Here is an 18,675-nt window from a genome sequence, read left to right as displayed (position 1 = left end):
AGCTGATTTAGAGTACTCCCCCATGGAAACCTATTTCCTTTTTTGAAAAAAATTAAGATAATGGAATATATCTTCTGGAAAGGACAAAGGGGTAAAAGTTGCAACTTATTGCCGACTAAAAACAGCAAAAGGTAACAATAATGACTCTTAATTTTTTAATAGAATTAGCGGAAATGTTTGCCCCCTCACAAAGGCCGCGATTATCATCAAAGTGGGTAGTAAAGGGCCCAACTAAGAAGGTTAAATGGTCATCGGGAATTTGTCCCCAGCAAGGCAGGCACTTTCTGGCTGCCACTCAACTAAATAAAAGATGGATGCTTTGCCCTTTGTAGCGTACTAGTGAAGGAACAGCAGTTCACCTTCCCTACGTCCGAAGCTACCTCTTATTCTCTCGTGCTCTTGGCTTTAACTTCCACTTGGTTTTGATGAAGACGCGGCGAAGGTAGTATAATTCAAAACGGAATTCTAAAGGCCCAGCAGATCATCAACAGCGCCCACGGGAAAAACAGTTGCCTAATGACAGTCCTATGCGTTTGCTGAAGAAAAAATAATAATAATAAACAATGACATTTTTCAATAGACTACAAAATAAATAAAATATATATATTTTTAAAGCGAACGAGGACCCAGAGGAAGGAAATAGGAATATCTGTCGGTGACTAAATCCCGGAAAAGAAAAAAATCAAGTGACTAGACCAATGGCAGTGTGGCACGCTTTTACAACTCTCCTGAAATCAATTTAATGGATCCACGCTAACCCTTGCGCGTGCACCAGAATTTAAATTTAGAAAAGAAAATAAATTGTTTTTTATTAAGTACGTCAAAATTAATGTATATTTTATTTTTGTAATTTAATAATTTAATCATATTTTAACTTTGCTAAATTAAAAATTTCCTTTACTTAATTTTTAATTATTTTTAAAATGATTAAATATTATATATATTACATTAAAATTCATATTTAAATATTTAAATTCCTTAAAATAAATAACTTACTTTTTTATATTTTAACATATAATAATAAATTATTAAATTTTCAAAACAATTAATAATTAGTTCTGGATTTTAAAAGATATATTAAATACTTTTAATATTTTTAAAAAATTATTAGTTAATTTTTTAATTTTAATTTTAAAATTTTTATTATTTACTTTTTATAATTTTAAAAAATTTATTAATTAATTTTTAATATTTTTAAAAAATTTATTAATTAATTCCCTGTATTAAAGATATTAGAAATTTTTTAATAATATTCAGTGATTAAAATTAAAAAAAAATAATTAACAAATTTTTTTTATTTTTAAAAATATATTAAAATATTTTTAATATTTTAAAAAATTTATTAAAATATTTTTAATATTTTAAAAAATTTATTAATTAATCTTTCATATTAAAAATATTTTAAATTTTTAATAATATTTGAAAATTTAATTTAATGAAAAGATTAATTAATAAATTTTTTAAAATATTAAAAATATTTTAATATATTTTAAATTTTTTAAAATAAAAAATCAATTAATAATTTTTTCATAAAAATTAAATAGTAAATTTGTATATGGTTATTGATTTTTGCATAGCTCAAAGGGTTATCTTCCAAAAAAATTTGACAAAAGAAATATCTAAAAAAAACACAAATAAAATAAAATAAGATTCAACAACTGACCTTTGCACCAGAAATAGACAAGTAACCAGTGGAAGAGCTCTCCGGCGCCGTCGGTTGCGTTCCGGGACTGATGCTGCCTCTAGTTGAATTCGTGTTGGTACTCACGGCATCTGTTGAGGAGATTCCTAGTGAATACACGGGCGTTTCCTCGGGCTTAAATAGACCGTAGTTTCTCTCAGATATAGGTCCAGGCTTCATATTCTCGTTAAATAAAGCGAACACATAGAGGTTGGCCTCAATGGAGTCCCCTTCTTTTGAGAAATTAGCTTAATTAGGTTACCGTTGTATTTCTTCGCATTGTCCAGAGTAGCCCCTGCCTCGTCCGCGTCTCCTTTGGATGGCCAGTTTGTTTCCGATATGTGAATCTGTAGCTTCTTGTAGCCGAAGGATGATAAAGCCGAGTAGGCGGCGTCGATCTGAGCAAACAGCATGTTGTCGTAGTGTAGATTCGTGGCTGGATCTACAATGCCTTGGTTTGGCTGGAAGAGAACAAAATCTAAATTCACTTGCTTCGGATTCCCCTTGTATGCGAAGTATGGATACGCGTTGATCAAGAAAGGCGAACCGGTTTTGGCGTGGAAATTTAAAATTGAAGCCAAGCATCAGGTCAGATCTTGACGGAAAGCTCCAGCAGATGGAGGATAAGACATCTCCAGAATGGCAGAGAGTGAGGCGTAGTCACGCTCACCTGCTTGTCTAGCCCTACAACCACAAGCGCAGTGTGGACGTTTGAATTGCAGGAAGAATGTTATCGCTGAGAGAGGTGCCGTTGAATGTTAACAATTCGTTGCCTACTGTGATGCAGGTAATCTTGGTTGCTGGCAGGTAGGCTTGAACGTTGGATTTGACCCAAGCTTGAGCTTTATCTGGATCACTCATCTTTGATGGATACTCTTTTCCAAGTCCTACTATGAATTCCACTCCAGTGTTGGCAAATGCGCGAAGCGCCCGTGGATCTGCGTCGTAGAGCCTTACTTTAGTGGCACCAATTGATTTCACCAGAGGTACTACATTATCCGGTGAGGGAAGATTGTTGGCAATCTGGCCGTAATTGATCCAATTGAATCCACCATTACTAGAAACACGACACCTGCCACCAAAATGAAATATATATATATATATATATATATATATATATATATATATATATATAAGCACAAGAGCATTGACCACCCCCCACCCCCAAAGAAAAAACAAGAAGCCAGCAAAAAAAAAAAATAAACAGAGAAAAAAAAGGACTAAAGAGTACTGGGACAAATATAGAAGTAGCTAGCGAGGACCTGAAATGTAAAGAATCAGTGAAGCAAAGTAATAGAATGGAGAGCAGTCCATAGAAAATAAGCTAAGCTAAAACACGTGCGAGTAGAAGAAGGAGGGAGTGTAATATGAAGGACAGGTTAAGTCTCACTAGTGTTTGACCACAGGTCAGCAGCAAATTGAAGACAATGGTTATGGCGGATAAGAAAAGTGGGAAAGTCGGCGTTTGATATTTAATACTGTTTCCCGAAGAATTTAGAACAATTTCTCCATCCCATTTAATATTGTGATGCAAAACAAAGCGGAGGATGATTTTGACGGAGGAAGAGCTTAATGCTTTGCTGGTTTTTGTGGGGCCGCAGCTGCTACTTGCTTCACATGGTTACCCTTACTAATGAGGCTTTTCTTTATTTTAATTAATTGTTTTTATTTGGATGGATTAATGCAGCTTTACTTTACATTTGATTTCAGGCAAGGGAATAACGACATATAGTTGGCATGCGATACGTGGCATACATGCAAGCAAAGACAAAGCAAAAGTGAGCACCTTTCGGTGACTTTTACCCTATTACTCTGTACTATCGCCCCTGACCCACCAAGACATGAATGTTTGCTTGGCATTTTTACCTCCACTGTGAGTCAACTGAACTGGCTGCCAATGCCATTGGAGCAAGATGGTTAAAACTTAAAATCCAAGTCCAACCTCATCCAACGATGTGCTGAGCTAATAGTTAGCTTTGAGGTAAGACATGAAATCGTTTCTACTTTGAATTTGGGAATGTTTCAAATGTTCTGTTTTCCATCTATCTACTAGAATTTTAAAATTTTTAGTCTACTTTAAGACGATAAATACAAATGCGATTCTTCTAATCATTTTCTAACAAATCTGATCATTATTTGCTATAAGGTTTTAATTTTTATGCATGCTTAGAATGATAATATGATAGGAGAAAGAATAAAAAAGTAGCCTTCCATTCCTCTTAAAGTGTGTTGCTGATGAATTATGCAATATTGAATTCTTTATTTTAAGCTGATAACATCGCTCTAATTGTTGCTTTGATTAGCTTCCTCCATCCGGCTGCTTTATTCACTCAAAACAATTTAGCTTGTTAAGCTGTTACCTCCATTTCTTTCCCTGTCACATAATTCTTCGGCTTTCTGCGAAGTAAGATGCCAACTGTCCACCACATGATCCAGTAAAACAAAACAAAATTACAATTATTTCCATCATCACCAGCACTGTGTTCCCTCTTATCCATGATTTTCATCATCACAGGGCTAGAATTTATGATAATGGATTACTTGCCAAAGCTTAATTCTTGGTTAACGTAGTATTATGTGATTGAGATTGAAGGGAAGAAAGAAACTGAATTGACTAATTGCTTGGACAATTATTTGTTTTAAAATATCTAGTGTTACAGATGGCTGGACGGCTATGCTAATAATTCAATTCTGCATTTGAGCAGGCCTAACTTTGGGTCCAAAATACATTCCATACAAGAGCTTCTTTTTCTTCTTTCTTTATTTTATTATTTATAGATACATACAATACAAGCATTTTATTACGGGCTACACAAAGGCTATTTAGATAAATGGACATGGCGCATACTGTTAAGTTATGCTGCATTAATGAATGTAAACGAGCATCCTTCGTTCTTTGCTGTAGCTCTAATTTGGATCAACTTAATTATACCTTCTACTCCAAACAAGTGTCCCCGTCTTCAAAGGCCAAGGTTTTTCGTCCCCTGAACTCTCGTATATAAGTTTAAATAATATGGTGAAATGCTCTGTTTATGCTTAAACATGCATTGTTTGCAGTAGGGCAGCACATATGACCGCAAAGATATGCAATTGATACCCCGCTTGGTGCTAGCACAGGGCTGAAAACACCTCTGTCAGAAGATGAACCTTTATTTACGCACATAACGCCAGGCAAAGGCTGTAATACGTTAGTTGTAAATTCTCTTTAACACTGATTCAGACACCATTCACCCTTCACAAAGAAATCATGGCCGTTGGAATAGAAAAACAAAGGGTGCCTTTGATCCCAGCAGACTAGCCTACTGGAATGGATATTTATCTGCGCGTTAACGTATATCCATAAATGTCAATATTTCTACACCGTCAAGATTAATATTATCCTTGCTGCTCAAGGCGTGGGAACGTTCTCCTTAGCAAGAGGAGCGATCTCCTCCCCTTCAGTGCCAGGTTCGCTGCCAGCAACTTCCAGGTCCAGGAGCATTTTCTCCCACATTCTGGCTGGTCCCTGCATCAAACCATAATGCATACTTGTAAGCTTTTCTCTTGCAAAGTGCTACCAGTCAATCCAATTTGCACTCAAAGAATAGGTTAGTTAACAATAGAGATGAGCCTCCTAGATACTTAGTCATATACAAACCTTCCATGACAAGTCTTGGGCCATGCAATTCAGGATCATTTCTCTTAATGCAGCGGTAGCATAAGTGCCAAGAGCTCTTGCCACAGTTTTAACTATCGCAGCTACATCTGCTGAATCAATTTTGTCACACTGGAAAATATCCCACTGGTGAGTCGCATCGTTTCAATATTTAGAGCGAAAAGAATAAAATTGCAGCAATCGCCTCTTTACTTACTTCAACGCGCAAGGCCCCCATTTGGAATCCTGTGTAACCTTCTTTAACAGTATCAACAAGACCACCAGTAGAAGCAACAATGGGAACCTGCGCAAAGATTAGATGTTGTTAACTGCCATGTACTGCCATTGCGGCAACTGACGGGAAAAGCCATGCCATAAGCCATGGATATTAGAATCAGGATAGCAGCCATAGAAAGGAGAAGAAAAGGGCTTAGCGCCATTACTGTTCCATATCGCATAGCATGCAACTGAATGAGACCACAGGGCTCAAATCTACTTGGAACCAGCATAAAGTCTGCACCAGCTGTGATCATGTGCGCCAACGGCACATTGAATTTTGCAACTCCTCTTGCCTTGTCAGGGTACAAAACCTCCAGATGCTCAATCTGCTTCTCAAATTTCTTTTTGCCAGTTCCCTGAAAGAACAAGTCATATCTTCAGACACGGCATGTCTCACAACACAACCAAGGACATCCTTAATTCTGATACTTACAAGGATTACTATCTGCACATTGTGTTCAACCAATTGGGAAATAGCTGCAACAAAAATATCTGAACCCTTCTGCTCTTCTAATCTACCAATGAAGCCTATCAAAGGAACATTCCTATCAACAGGCAATCCGACTTCTGCTTGAAGGGCTTCCTTCAACAAAGGTTTTGCGTCCATAACCTGAACAAGAAAAATCCCAACGATCACCATCATTTGCTATTGATTATGTACTGCTTACAAACTTCAAATTACTGCGAGGCACTCACAGTTGTGGCATCGTAGTGGATGTCAATGTATTTATCTGTAACAGGATTCCACTCCTGGACGTCCATGCCATTTATAATACCAGCAATGCCAGTTTTACGAATGAAGTTATCCAGCTCGACGCCTCTTTCAACTCCAGAGATGACTTCTTGGGCATAGTATGGGCTCACAGTCAAAACCCTGTCTGATTCCAATATCCCGGCCTTCATCCAATTGATTTTCCTTCCCTTCACGGGCTTCTCATACCTGACAAGAAGAGCAAAGCCTTTCAACACTAGGCAAGAGAAGTAATTCATGGAAACCATAAACAACGGGAGTCACATTGGCAAGACCAACTGCCCTAATAATCATACCCATCGATAAAGTCAAAAGAGCTTTTGAATTTATCTGGCAGATTAAGTCGTGGGAAGTCTGAGAAGGCAAATCTTCCCTGATATGCAATGTTGTGGATGCAAAAGGCAACCTATCATCGATTAAAAAAACAAACAAGTCACCAACCCCGAAAATGACACTTTCAAGTAATCCAGAATCATTAACTATTCAGTCCCAATTAAGAGGGGTAAAAACCTTGGCGTGTTTGTAAATCCCCATAGGTTGGTAAATGGCTTTTAGATAACATGGAAGCAGAGCAGTGTGCCAGTCGTTGGCAATGAAGGCAACTTCTTCTCCTGCATTAAGAATTTAAGAAAGCAAAATGCATTGGTTTAAAAATAGTTACTTTTCAACAGAGAAATTGAAAATCCCAATTAAGATTTTGGTAAAAAGTACACACCGTAGGGTCCTGAGAAATTTTTGCTGCTGTTCAAGTTCAGAACTCTCGGTGCCTCCAGAGCAGCCTGCAGGTATTAGAGGGAAAACTTTTTGAATAACCGCCTGCTAGCTACAAACTGTAAAGCAGCACTAGACGATGCATGAATCTCAATAAAGAGTGTCTTTTTAAGAAGAAACGCCGTTTACTTGGAAAAAACATTATCCTTTGTTCAATTTGGGGAAAAAAGAAACAAATGCAAGACTTACAAGGCATAACAAGCTAAATCGCAGTTGGTTGTCCTGGTAATCCAAACCTGCTCTTGGGCCATATATTTTAGATCCAGTTTTGCCCCATACCTTAAGATTAAAACAAGTTTGGAATCAGGAAAAAGAAGCAATCGAAATGTTTTTTCCTATACAAGTTTCTATAATTATTGCAAGTTCTTTCCAACCTTCTCAAGGAACATTGGATGATCCACGAAGACCCGATCAACTCCTCTTTTGTAGGAGTGGAAGAAGCGGACAGTTTCAATTCTATCTCCAATTTTAATCTGCAAATGAGAATCGAGATGCACATAGCTAGAAGGAGAAAAAAAATTTTTAAAAAAAATCCTACAATTGGAGATACATAACAAAGAAAGAAAATGCCTCTTAAAAATAAGAAAAGATACCTCCACCGATACAGAGGTATCCCAAGCATCCTTGTACTGGTCATAGCGGGGAGACACTGTCATGACGCGGTGCCCTCTTGCCTGAAAGAGGAGTAACAGTTGAATTCAGCATATTAATTAAACCAAGGCGAGGCAGAAAGAACAAAAGAAGGGTCCTCTACTTACGGCCATGGCAGGGGGGAGTCCTCCAAGAACATCACCAAGTCCACCAGTTTTGCTCCAGGGACCAACTTCAGCTCCAACAAAGATTAAATTCATTCCATGACCACAAATAATTTTGGCAGCAGGCCTACCATTGCCGGTGGCAGAGACCTTTTTCACTGCTTTTGATTGTGTCTTCATTTGGAGTTTATCCATAGTGTTGAGGGACCTTAAACCATTGGGAGTGATAGTTTGGGTCCAGGGTCCAGTGTGAGACAACTTATTAGCCTTAGTCTCTAATGCATGGATGCTCAAGTGTGAGCTCCTGGAAACTAAATGTGCAGCTATTACAGTTGCCATGGTGCTCTCTCCGGTGTAGCTGAAAGAGACTAATATTAAAAATCAAACAGAAAACAAGAGGAAAGGATAAACAAATATTATGTGCATAATCTCTATGCGGAAACAATTAAATCTGAAGCTATAACAGAAGTATCTAACAAGTACCCAAAACTACTGCTTACTACTTACAAGCTTAGGCGCAAAATAGGTTCCGCTGGTGGTTGTGGTGGAGTGGAGATTTGATATGCTATAATATGATGATCCACTGAAAGATTTTGCTAGAGAGGAACGTGAGTATTGTAGCTGTTGGTGATGTACACGTGTCGCTTCGGTACTGGTTGAGAAAATACTCCCAACATACTGGGCACCTCCCAAGGGTGGGAGCACGTGAAGTGGGACCCATTGTGGCAATTTGCATTAGCGTAGGTTAAAGGGTATCAGTGGGAATATGCTATAAGTTTACTAGCTCAACACCTATACCTCTACTTGTGTTGTGGTTGAGATTAGTAATGGTGGGACTTCGCCAGGGTCCTACATTTCAATTCATTGATTGAACAATGGACGGTTGTGTTTGTTCCGTGCATATATGATTTTTATAAGGAAAAAAAAGCCCACATTTTAATTATTTCACATTTTAATTTAAACATTTAATATTTATATTTAAATATAATTTTAATTAATTTTTAAAATTAAAATTTTAAATTTTAAATAATATATTAAATATAATGTTTTTTTTGAACCAAGTTAAATATAATATTTTATTATTTTTAAATATAAATTAATTTTATAAATGAAAATATTAATACATATTTAATTATAATTAATTAATTTATTTAATATTAAAGACAATGATAATCTAATTCTTAAATGTATAATTTACGATTTCAATAGTAAATAATGTAATTTTAAAGTAATAATTAAGAAGAATTTATAATAAATAAACTTTTTAAAATTATTTTATACCTACTGCTATTTTAAATTAATGATATATTTATTATAAAATATTTATAATTATTATAATAAAATAAATATTTTTAATTTTAATTTTAAAAATAGATAAAGTTACACTCGGCACTCGGATATAAATATAAAACTCATTTATTCAAAATTAAAATATAAAATATCATAAATGAAATTTTTAGATAATTAATATTTTATAAAATATAAAATAATAATATAATAACATTAATAAAGACTGTGGAGTGCATCGCGTGGTCATGGGCTAGCGGGTTGAATTTTTTGTTTTAGCGTGCACCGGATGTTCGCATAGGATTGGTTTAATTTAAAATTAAATAAAATTAAATAGATTAAAAATTAAAATTTTTGTATTTATAAAAATTTAATTAAATTAATTTTAATTAAGAATTAAATTAAATTAAATTATTTTGATTTAATTTGGTTTAATTAATTTAAATTTTTAATAATTTTTTATTTTTTATATTTTATTTTTAATATTTTAAAATTTAATTAAAATATTTTAATTTTAATATGATTTAATATTTTTAAATTATTAAAAATAATATATTATTATCACGATTTGATTCAATTTTTTTAATTTTTTTTGATTAAAATTAAATTGAATTGAAATAATTAAAATTTTTAAAATTAAAAATCGAATCGAATTGAAATTAGACTGAATTTTTAAATTAATTTAGTTGGATAATTTTTATCACTAATCTCTCAGCCATTTTTTAAAACTTGTTTCTTATATACACCTATTCGATGAGACGGTTCAAAATCAAGTAGCATACATCAATGTAATAGTGGACTTTGATTTGGTAGAATTAAAATTCACCATTAAGATTTGAAGAAAAAAGGTAAATCAAAATTCTAAGGTTTTAATCGGTTTCAATTCAAGATAGATCGGGCTCATTTTCAAATTATCTTAATAATTATTTTAATTTTAATTTTTAAACAGTTTTAAATTTTTTTTTATTTTAATAAAGGGAAAATAAATGAGATTATATTTAATAGATAAGAAAATAAATAAAAAAATTAAACTTATAGTCTTACAATATATATATATATATATATAATATAACAACTTAAACCGATAAAAATAGTTTTTTTTTATTTTTTTACAAAATAATTAATTTAAATCATTTAATAATTTTTTTTACTAAAATTTATATATTATACTCAATAATTCTAAAATGCCGAAATCCCACATCTAAACTGTGGTGGATTTCCATATTTAAAAACATACAAGTAATTTTGTAATTTTTGTTATAAAATCTCATAAATTTATTATTTTTCCCTCAAAACTTATAAACAAAAAAAAGAAAGACATTTTGAATCTTTTCTTTTCTTTTTTTTTTTAAATTTTAAAATAAAAAAAAAAACTCTTCCAAATCTTTTTTCTTTCGCTACGTTAAGATAAAGATGGAATGTCTGCATATTAATAGTAATATCAATAATGCAAAATAGCAGCTTTTTTCATTTATCGCGAGAAATGACATTGCCACCATCTTCAATGATAGTGATACACATGGATTTTCTACCTTTCAAAAAAAAAAAAAAAGAAAAAAAGAAAAAGAAAACTTTTTCTACAAAATTAAGCGCAGCCATAGGTTCAACAAAAATATCTAACAGGTACCCTTCTACACCAGTTAAAATAAAAGTAATTTTATGTGGCATTTGCTTGAAATGAAATAGTTGATAGTTTATTCCGTTTAATTTGGTCAAAAAATATAGTGCTTGATTTTAAAGTTTGAAGTTCAAATTTCATTTTTTTTTATATATTATCCTACGAAAGTTTAAAATATGAATTAAAATATAATTAAAAAAAAAGCCTTCCATTCAAATTGCATTATAGTGAACTGAAAAACCACCTACTTAGTTTGTTTTTTGGAGGTAACCCATTCCCGGCCTCTTCATAATCAAATTGAGAAAGCACTGAGATCGCTTTTAGTTGAGCTGTTAAAATTAATTGGACACTTCACTAATGGGTCTTGGCCACATTGCCCTCCTCATTTTCAAGACAGTCATGGGCTTTTCCACTTTTTCTAACTATTTAATTTATATAGGATAAAAAAAATAATTAATTAATTTTTTAATTTTAAAAAATTTAAAAATTTATTAATAAATTATTTTATTAATTTTAATTATTAAATATTTTATTATTTAATTTTTATAATTTAAAAAAATTTATTAATAAAATTTTAAATTTTTAAATTTAATTTTCTATATTTCTGAAATATGAGTGTGCGAAATATTTTAAATCTTTTTATAATATATAACAGTTAAAATTAATTAAAAAATAAATTAATAAATTTTTTAAAATATTCTTAATATTTTTAATAAATATTTTAATATATTTTTTAAAAAATAAAATATTAATTAATAAATTTTTCTATAATATATAAATTAAATAATAATTTATTATTATTAAAGAATTAAAAGACTCTCTGAATTACATATCTATTTAAGGTTAGATTATTCAATAATTATTATTAATATATTCTCGTACAATTCAAAAAATTTACTTGTGGTATTGTAGATTATTATTGAACTTTTTCACTGGTTGAATCAAAAGTTGTAAGTAGAATCCGGAGACTTCTCGGTTCTTTCCTTTCACATGGTGGTTTGGATTTTCAAACATGATAGACCAGAGGCTCTGCTTTGTGAGATGAAAGAAATTACATTGTGATACATCTATCAATTGTTAATACATGATGGTGAAATGAATCTTTAAATTTACGTCACTACAATTACTCGGTTGTAATATTTTTATATAAAATTGATTAGAAAAAAATATTTTTATATAAAAAGTATGTATTAATAATATTAAAAAAATAGTTTGTTAATAGTATTAATATAAATTTGATATATACAGAAGTCTATGGATAAAACAGAACCCACACCTGCAAACATTCACCTCCGGGCTCCACCACCGTTACACAAATGATGCAATTCACAAAGAGCAAAGGGCTTAGATTTTATCACCCGAGTTTTCCTTCTTTGCTATGTGACGGGTTATGTTGCAAGTAGTAAGCACCCATATTAACAAGGGCAGATTTACTATAGGCAACAGCAACAGGGCACTTGTCCCAATGCCCCATTTAAAAATCCTCTATATATAATTGGTAAATGTGCACACTTGGAGCAGTTCAATTCAACGGATTGAGTTTATTCATACACAATTGTGATAGAGACCTGTGGTTGGACAGACGTCTGATCAATGCTGAGCTATTGAGCCTATATCCTTTGATAGGCGTGTTAGGTGGTTGGACAACCTTTCTGCATGCTCATTTAATATTTCAGAGATGGCTAGAAGGACCGACTATTGCATGAAGGTCGGTTGACTTGTCCTAATTTTATCAAGTGGTGTCCGATCTACACAATATTTATTGGGATTGGTGGTCTTTATATTTATTTTTAGTGCGTAATTCGAGTATTGAGAAGGTCGCTTTGCTTATTCTGAGCATGAAGGAGGTTTGAAGTGCTAATGGCCTGATTTTTGATCCCTTATAAGTCGGTCTTTTTTTAACTCAATCAGACCTAGTGAAAAGATTAGCTCGTCTTTCAAATTATACGTATACGTGTCATGATCTTAATTATATTATCAATAATTAAGGTGTTTTAGTGTTATTTCACTAAATTTATTAAATTTGCACTAATAGTGCACTAAATTTATTAACTTTACCTTTTAATTTATTTAATGTTTCAATTATTTATTTATTATATTTAGATTAAATATAAATCATTAATTTAAACTACTCAAAGTTAAGAAAAATAAAATTACACTAATTTAAATTAATTTATCTATTGTAATATTTATTTTTCTATATTCAATCTCACTAATAATATTTTACACTTTAATCACTAATTGTTAAAATGAGTGGTTAAACACTCTTCTTTACGGGTTAAAATTTTTTTATCTTGTAAATGTTTATTAAAAATATTTTATCCTTAATCCGTTGATCAAATATGAATATGATACGCATACAAATATAAAATAATAATAATAATAATAATATTTTATACTGTTAAACTATAAGAAGTAAAATGCATACATTGGCCACTGTAAATTTTCCGCCCCCGCATATTAGCAAAAAGCACCAATGCAATACAAGAACAGGGAGAGAGACAGAGATAATGTATTTTTGGGCGCGTAGAGGTGATAATGCAATTCCTGGCAACGCATAACGCATGAAGGAATTGTACACAAATGGTAATGGGGAGAAGAAACCAACCTCTTGACCTCAGAAACTGCAATAAGCCCCCACTAAATTCCAAGGTGGCAGCTACCCATGTGAAAACGGTCGGTTCAATAGTCAAAAAATACCAGGAATATATGGTAGGAATGAGGAAATTATGCAACCTGCGCTAAAGAAGAAAAACGAGATTGTGAGAAGAATAAAAACACTCCCCTTAGACTTGGTCACCGTCGACGTCTCCTTCTTGGCTATTTCCCTCTATTGTTCATTTCAAAGCAATGTACTATTCCGACCAAAAAGGGAAAAAGCAATGTACTGTAACTAAAACTTTATTCTCCTTCAGATTACTCTTTTCAATTAAAAACCCGACTTCGCTATGGTTTAGAGTTCAGTTTGCAGTTAGAGGATTAAGAGGAAAACCAACTAATCTCGGTCTCCCCAAGAGAAAAGAAAACCAATATATCCTCTGCCAGCTTAACTTGTAATAACATTATTTTACTAACCGAAAATACCTAGCTTCACTTATTCAGCACAACTTCCTCTCGCCAAACAAAAGCTTGCAAGTCCAGTAACTCGCATTTGCTTATTGGTCCTAGAAAGGAAAGTATAGCTACAGCAACTACTAATTCAATAGCACATGAATGGCAAAACAATAACCTGAATATTTCTGTTATTCATGTAGCTTGAGATTCTTTGATCACATTGACAAATTTCATGAATACATCTATATGATACTTTTCTTCTTTAAGGGCATACCATAACTCAAGCAAGCCTAAGGAAAAATGATTACAGAGCCTCTATCCATTTCAGAAGGGGGGGGAGGGGGGGGTGTGTGTGAGAAGTTGGAAGATTCATATCATCCACCCATTTCTCAATTCACTGCAACATCACTTAACTTGGATCATCTTAGCAATAATGATGCAAAAATAAACTTCCGGATCACAACCTCCTTCCAATTTTCGCAAATCTTCTAGCTACCCCAAATATAACTGCCTTGGTTAACAATCCCCGGTCAAGAGTACATGCAAGAGCAATAGCCCCACCCACCACTAGAAGCCTAGGCAAGTTTCCTCCAGGTTTTTTGGAACAAGAATCCTGGGTTTGAACCTCTGATGAATAACTACTAGAACTGATCTCCAAAGATCTCAGGTACTCCGCATTCACTTTGGTGTTGATCTGAGCCATGAATGCACAGCGTGAAAGTGGGCCTCCAGCTGCTCTAAGCTTCTGATATGCACGTAAACCAGGCTCGATCTTCTTCACTGCTCCCCACATTCCATGCCGGATTCCAAGCTTTGCAATTTCTGAAGGAATACCCATATCTTCATAATGGAACAGTAGCACCTCACATGCAGTCAGTTGGCCATCCCCTCTTTTCGATTCAACTGCTTCACGGCCAGCAAAAGGACACATTAGTCATATATAAGCTTTATTTCTTTATCAAAGGACAAAAGTGTAAATAATCAAAAAACATAAAATAAATTAGCTACCTGCACGAATGCACCAGCTTGAATAGAACAAATCCACACGTCTTGGTTTGCTGCGTCTTGGCACAGAAAAGCAAGGAACTCCCTGAAACATGAGAAACAGATCGACATATTACGTCCTGAATCCTGAACATAAAATTTTATATGCCACGAAGAATGGCATCAATCTCAATACTTCTAACTCTCCGAGAAAGTATAGTCATTTTACATCAATCCAAAAATAAGCCTTAATCAACAAAACATGAAAATGGTCCACTAAACTCTCTATCCAATTACCAAAGAAATCACTAGAAAACAGAAAAGAGGAAATTAGAGGTTGTACAGCAAATAGATCTTTTTCTCATACCTTTGTTATACAGTAATATGCTCGACCAGATTCCCAAATTCGACGGCCTATGATGTATTCTCTGTCGCTACAGAAAAAGGGAAACTGTGCCAGCAAACACATAATTTAGCACACTAGAGATCACAACTAAACATTTCATGCAAAATTTAAATGCTAGAAATTACACTATGCACCTTGCGAACCCACTGGACTACCATGGATCCTGTGGTGGGGCACTCCTCCAAAATTGCAGCATGTATAACCATGTCGTCCCACTTCAACCGAGATTCATCATCCCAAAAGAAGTCCCTCACCATTTCAGGAGTAGCATCCTCGAAAACAGTTCTGGTACGATATTGTGTAGGGCCAGTCTAGCAAATGGTAAAGATATTAAGAAAGTGAATTGCAGGATTCTAGCACTAACCAACTCCAAAACAAGTACAGGAATTAATAGCAGCTAAATTCTGAAACTAAGGAAAAAAGTGTAGTTTTGACAAGAGGGAACGAACCTCAGGATCTCTCCGCCAAGCTTGATAGCTCATCGTTGGACTAGAACGATCCATCATCTGAATCCAAGCAGGACCTCCATCTTTGTCCTCCACAAGCTGACACAAAAACTCCAAATCATCTTCATTCACTATACTGGACTTATCCTTTTCCAATTGTGAAGAACTGCCAAATAGAAGCTAAGATTATATTAGGGATTAGAATGCCTATTGCCTAAACCCACAATTCAAAAATTAATTTCCGAAATCCAAATTCATTAATTGAACGTTGAAACGAGGTGGTCTTTTAAGCTGTTGAGACACTTGACTACGACTCGAGTAAAAACGCACAAACCTGCAATCGTCAGTGAGGTTAGGCGGCGCAGGAGAAGTCTCCTTTTGAATCCCATCATCGGCAATCCAAGAGATGAAACTGGGCAGCTGAATCTTCAATGGATTGAAGGCGGGAACCGAAGACGATGCCCGTGATGCTACTGTGTTTGCACAGTCCAAGGTGATTGAAGAATCCATCACTCTACGTAAATTGGCCCATTTGGGCTTCCATGCCCATCCAACTAGAACCCCAGCAATGACCGCAATCCACAGAGGAACCATAAACATGACGAGGTCAGCTAGGGCATCCCCAAGAGTGGGTCTCTTAAAAATCTCCAATAAAATCGACCATAAAGCCATCTAGCCTTTCCCTCTTATGAAATAACAGCAAAAACTGAAATATCCAGCAATCCAAATAGAGCCCAGCTGAATTAACACGAATCAAAGAAAAGAAAAACCCTCGATTCAATCGAAATGGTAAAAACGCGTTAAGCACAATGATTAGTCGAGGGTTTCAAGGAAGGAAGAAGATAGAAGACTGAAATCAGCAGAGCAGAGATAAGAGATGGACCATTGAAGAAGGATGAAGGGAATAGCGAGATAAAGATATGGGCGTTGCAGAGAGGCGGTAGAGAATTGCAGAAAGAGGACAAAGTACCGTTCGATTGTTGAATAGCCACGGATAAGGATTTGGGAGATAAGCGGTAGGGAGACGTGGCTAAAGATTACCGTAGGGCCAACTGAGTTTTTTTTCTTTTTTTTTTTTTTTTAAAGAAAAAGAGGGGCAGTAGGTGTGTGCTTATTTTTATCGCGGACGGAAAGCAACGATGCCGTTTTGGCCAAATAGAAAAGCAGCAAACAGTAGGGCAGGCAGAGGGTTGAATTGGGGAATGTGTGTAACGGAAGCGTGGTCGGTGTTTAAGCCAAATTTCGTTGGGGCTTGGGATGCCTTTTCTGATACTTCCGCTTTTATATATGATGGGAAGGACCGAGTTTGCTCAACGCGTTCTCATTTTTCACGTTTCCGGTTTATCGTATGAAAATGTAACTTTAATTGTCAACGCTTACCAAAATCTTCTGATAGACTGACGTGAAAAAGAAAGAAGTTAAAATAGAGTACCAAACAAGATTTCAAAATATTTTTAATGCTAATTTAGTGAATTAAAAAAAGATTTTAAAATTTCTAAAATTTATTTCATTCAATAATCTTTCTCCTAAGAAAAATAATATTTTTAAAAAATCACACTTTATTTCTAAAACCTCCTCTAAACATAGTGAAATTTTAAAAAAAAAAAGCATAATTATTTTATTTATTTATTTAAAATCAAGTCAAATAATTTGAATAAAGCCTTTACTGAGTTAAATGGTTGGTTGTGAAGTTTGAAATTGACGTAGAAGCCTTGTTAGAATGTCCAATTAATTCACTAATATTCAACCAATAGGCATCGAATGACTTGGTCGGCATGATTAATCAGAAGTCCTCTGGTCCACTGTTCAACGATTTAGGGCTGAGAGTTTCGAAAGGAGGGAACACAAAATATTTTAAACTATGATTTAAATGCAAGCTGTTGATGATGAGGGCAAGTTTTTATTATAATAATATTATGCAGTGAAATGAAATCATCAGTTGCCGAGAAATGTGAAATCTGGAGAGTCCAATTAGTGTGAATTGTACCTAAACAATTTGATGCATCTAGTCTCGTCTTCTTTTATTTTTTTTTTAGTAGGCTGAATCGGGGAAAAAAAAAACATAATAATATTATCGTTACCTTGTTAGTTTTTATATTAAAAAAAATCATTAAAATATTTTTAATTTTTCATGCCATTACATAATTTTATTACTCCATCTATTTGGTTCTCAATATTTTTTAAAATTAAAAATATGAAAGTATTAATCATAATAAAATTTAGAAACTAAAACACCTATTTATTTGAAATTTAAATAATAAAATATATGTTAATTTTTTTTATTGATAGGTATTTAGAAGAGAAAAAATCAAATTACTAGGAAATTTCCAAATATATATTGCCAATCATCCAAGAAATGGATGAAGCGACTAATGTCTAACATAATCAAAATTTCAAATGTTTTAATGAATCTTAAAAACATAAGAATCAACTTGTTACTAATGATAAACTTATGAATATTTTTATAAATCACCCATTTTTTAGATAAAATTTATGTTAGGACTTGCTTTTTTTTCTTTCTTTTATTTATTTTAATTTTTTTCATAAAAAAGATAAAGTTTCAAGAATGATAATAGTTGGAGCAATTGAATTCACAACTCAACGAATAGATGACTCATAATAAATAGTCATATTTTGAATAAAATCCATGCAGTCTTGAAGAATAATTGCTGAATCATTAAGAGGATCACTGTCAAAAATTACAGTAACTCAATGACATAGTGATAATCAGAATTTAGTAACTAATAATATCATTATCCATTCCTAACCAAAGGCTAGGTGCAAATGTAAACTATAAAAAATAGTTGTAGATAACTTCTAAGATCTCTAGTGTCTACATACCATAAATGCTCTTAGATGCTGAAGCCATCACTTGAACAAACTCCAGTATTCATTTTCTAAAAAACGTGATGGTGGAGGCATAATTTCTATTAGACTTTCTTCTGCCACAAATTTTAATTTCTATCGTCTTATGAAATTAATGGTTTAATTACACAATATTAAAAAGAA

General features: G+C 33.4%; 2 protein-coding genes, 1 long non-coding RNA gene and 1 pseudogene across 6 annotated transcripts; 1 reads left to right on the top strand and 3 right to left on the bottom strand.

Annotated features, from left to right (window-relative positions):
• Positions 1 to 132: 132 nt before the first annotated feature.
• LOC110609005 lies at positions 133 to 3,275 on the bottom strand (annotated as a pseudogene).
• On the top strand, positions 3,162 to 3,786 carry LOC110609006. The gene is made up of 2 exons (XR_002486953.2): positions 3,162 to 3,301; positions 3,392 to 3,786. It is a non-coding gene; the product is annotated as an uncharacterized LOC110609006 (long non-coding RNA).
• Positions 3,787 to 4,813: 1,027 nt separating this feature from the next.
• Positions 4,814 to 8,538, bottom strand: LOC110609003 (granule-bound starch synthase 1, chloroplastic/amyloplastic-like). 3 transcript variants are annotated; one of them, XM_021748305.2, is made up of 14 exons: positions 8,379 to 8,538; positions 7,875 to 8,229; positions 7,710 to 7,790; positions 7,491 to 7,589; positions 7,306 to 7,395; positions 7,061 to 7,124; positions 6,856 to 6,956; positions 6,642 to 6,751; positions 6,291 to 6,534; positions 6,028 to 6,204; positions 5,759 to 5,950; positions 5,533 to 5,619; positions 5,319 to 5,447; positions 4,814 to 5,186 (listed from the first exon to the last, which is right to left on the bottom strand). In XM_021748305.2, the coding sequence occupies exons 2-14, from the start codon at positions 8,208 to 8,210 to the stop codon at positions 5,070 to 5,072; spliced, it is 1,827 nt and encodes a 608-aa protein (XP_021603997.1). In that variant the 5' UTR covers positions 8,211 to 8,229; positions 8,379 to 8,538; the 3' UTR covers positions 4,814 to 5,069. The 3 variants fall into 3 exon arrangements, with proteins under 3 accessions (XP_021603997.1, XP_021603998.1, XP_043809794.1); XM_021748306.2 differs by having other exon boundaries at positions 7,875 to 8,239; positions 8,379 to 8,519; XM_043953859.1 differs by having other exon boundaries at positions 7,491 to 7,617; positions 8,379 to 8,452.
• Positions 8,539 to 13,990: 5,452 nt separating this feature from the next.
• Positions 13,991 to 16,853, bottom strand: LOC110609315. 2 transcript variants are annotated; one of them, XM_021748806.2, is made up of 6 exons: positions 16,001 to 16,853; positions 15,670 to 15,832; positions 15,355 to 15,531; positions 15,182 to 15,265; positions 14,839 to 14,920; positions 13,991 to 14,736 (listed from the first exon to the last, which is right to left on the bottom strand). In XM_021748806.2, the coding sequence occupies exons 1-6, from the start codon at positions 16,336 to 16,338 to the stop codon at positions 14,288 to 14,290; spliced, it is 1,293 nt and encodes a 430-aa protein (XP_021604498.1). In that variant the 5' UTR covers positions 16,339 to 16,853; the 3' UTR covers positions 13,991 to 14,287. The 2 variants fall into 2 exon arrangements, with proteins under 2 accessions (XP_021604498.1, XP_021604499.1); XM_021748807.2 differs by having other exon boundaries at positions 13,991 to 14,733; positions 16,001 to 16,833.
• Positions 16,854 to 18,675: the final 1,822 nt, after the last annotated feature.

The sequence above is a fragment of the Manihot esculenta genome, chromosome 2 (assembly GCF_001659605.2).
Source record: "Manihot esculenta cultivar AM560-2 chromosome 2, M.esculenta_v8, whole genome shotgun sequence".
NCBI classification, from domain to species: domain Eukaryota; kingdom Viridiplantae; phylum Streptophyta; class Magnoliopsida; order Malpighiales; family Euphorbiaceae; genus Manihot; species Manihot esculenta.
The sequence above is the reverse complement of the archived record's forward strand: the minus strand, read 5'-3'. Positions and strand labels throughout refer to the sequence as shown.

Excerpts from the sequence above, each read along its gene's own strand:
- LOC110609003 (XM_021748305.2), bottom strand. The coding sequence starts at position 8,210 with ATGGCAACTGTAATAGCTGCACATTTAGTTTCCAGGAGCTCACACTTG. Across the intron at positions 6,752-6,855 it reads GGATTTACAAACACGCCAAG|GTTGCCTTTTGCATCCACAA; the intron begins GTTTTTACCCCT and ends AATCGATGATAG. Across the intron at positions 5,187-5,318 it reads CCCAAGACTTGTCATGGAAG|GGACCAGCCAGAATGTGGGA; the intron begins GTTTGTATATGA and ends GGTTTGATGCAG.
- LOC110609315 (XM_021748806.2), bottom strand. The coding sequence starts at position 16,338 with ATGGCTTTATGGTCGATTTTATTGGAGATTTTTAAGAGACCCACTCTT. Across the intron at positions 15,532-15,669 it reads CTTGGCGGAGAGATCCTGAG|ACTGGCCCTACACAATATCG; the intron begins GTTCGTTCCCTC and ends ACCATTTGCTAG. Across the intron at positions 15,266-15,354 it reads TAGTCCAGTGGGTTCGCAAG|TTTCCCTTTTTCTGTAGCGA; the intron begins GTGCATAGTGTA and ends TTGCTGGCACAG.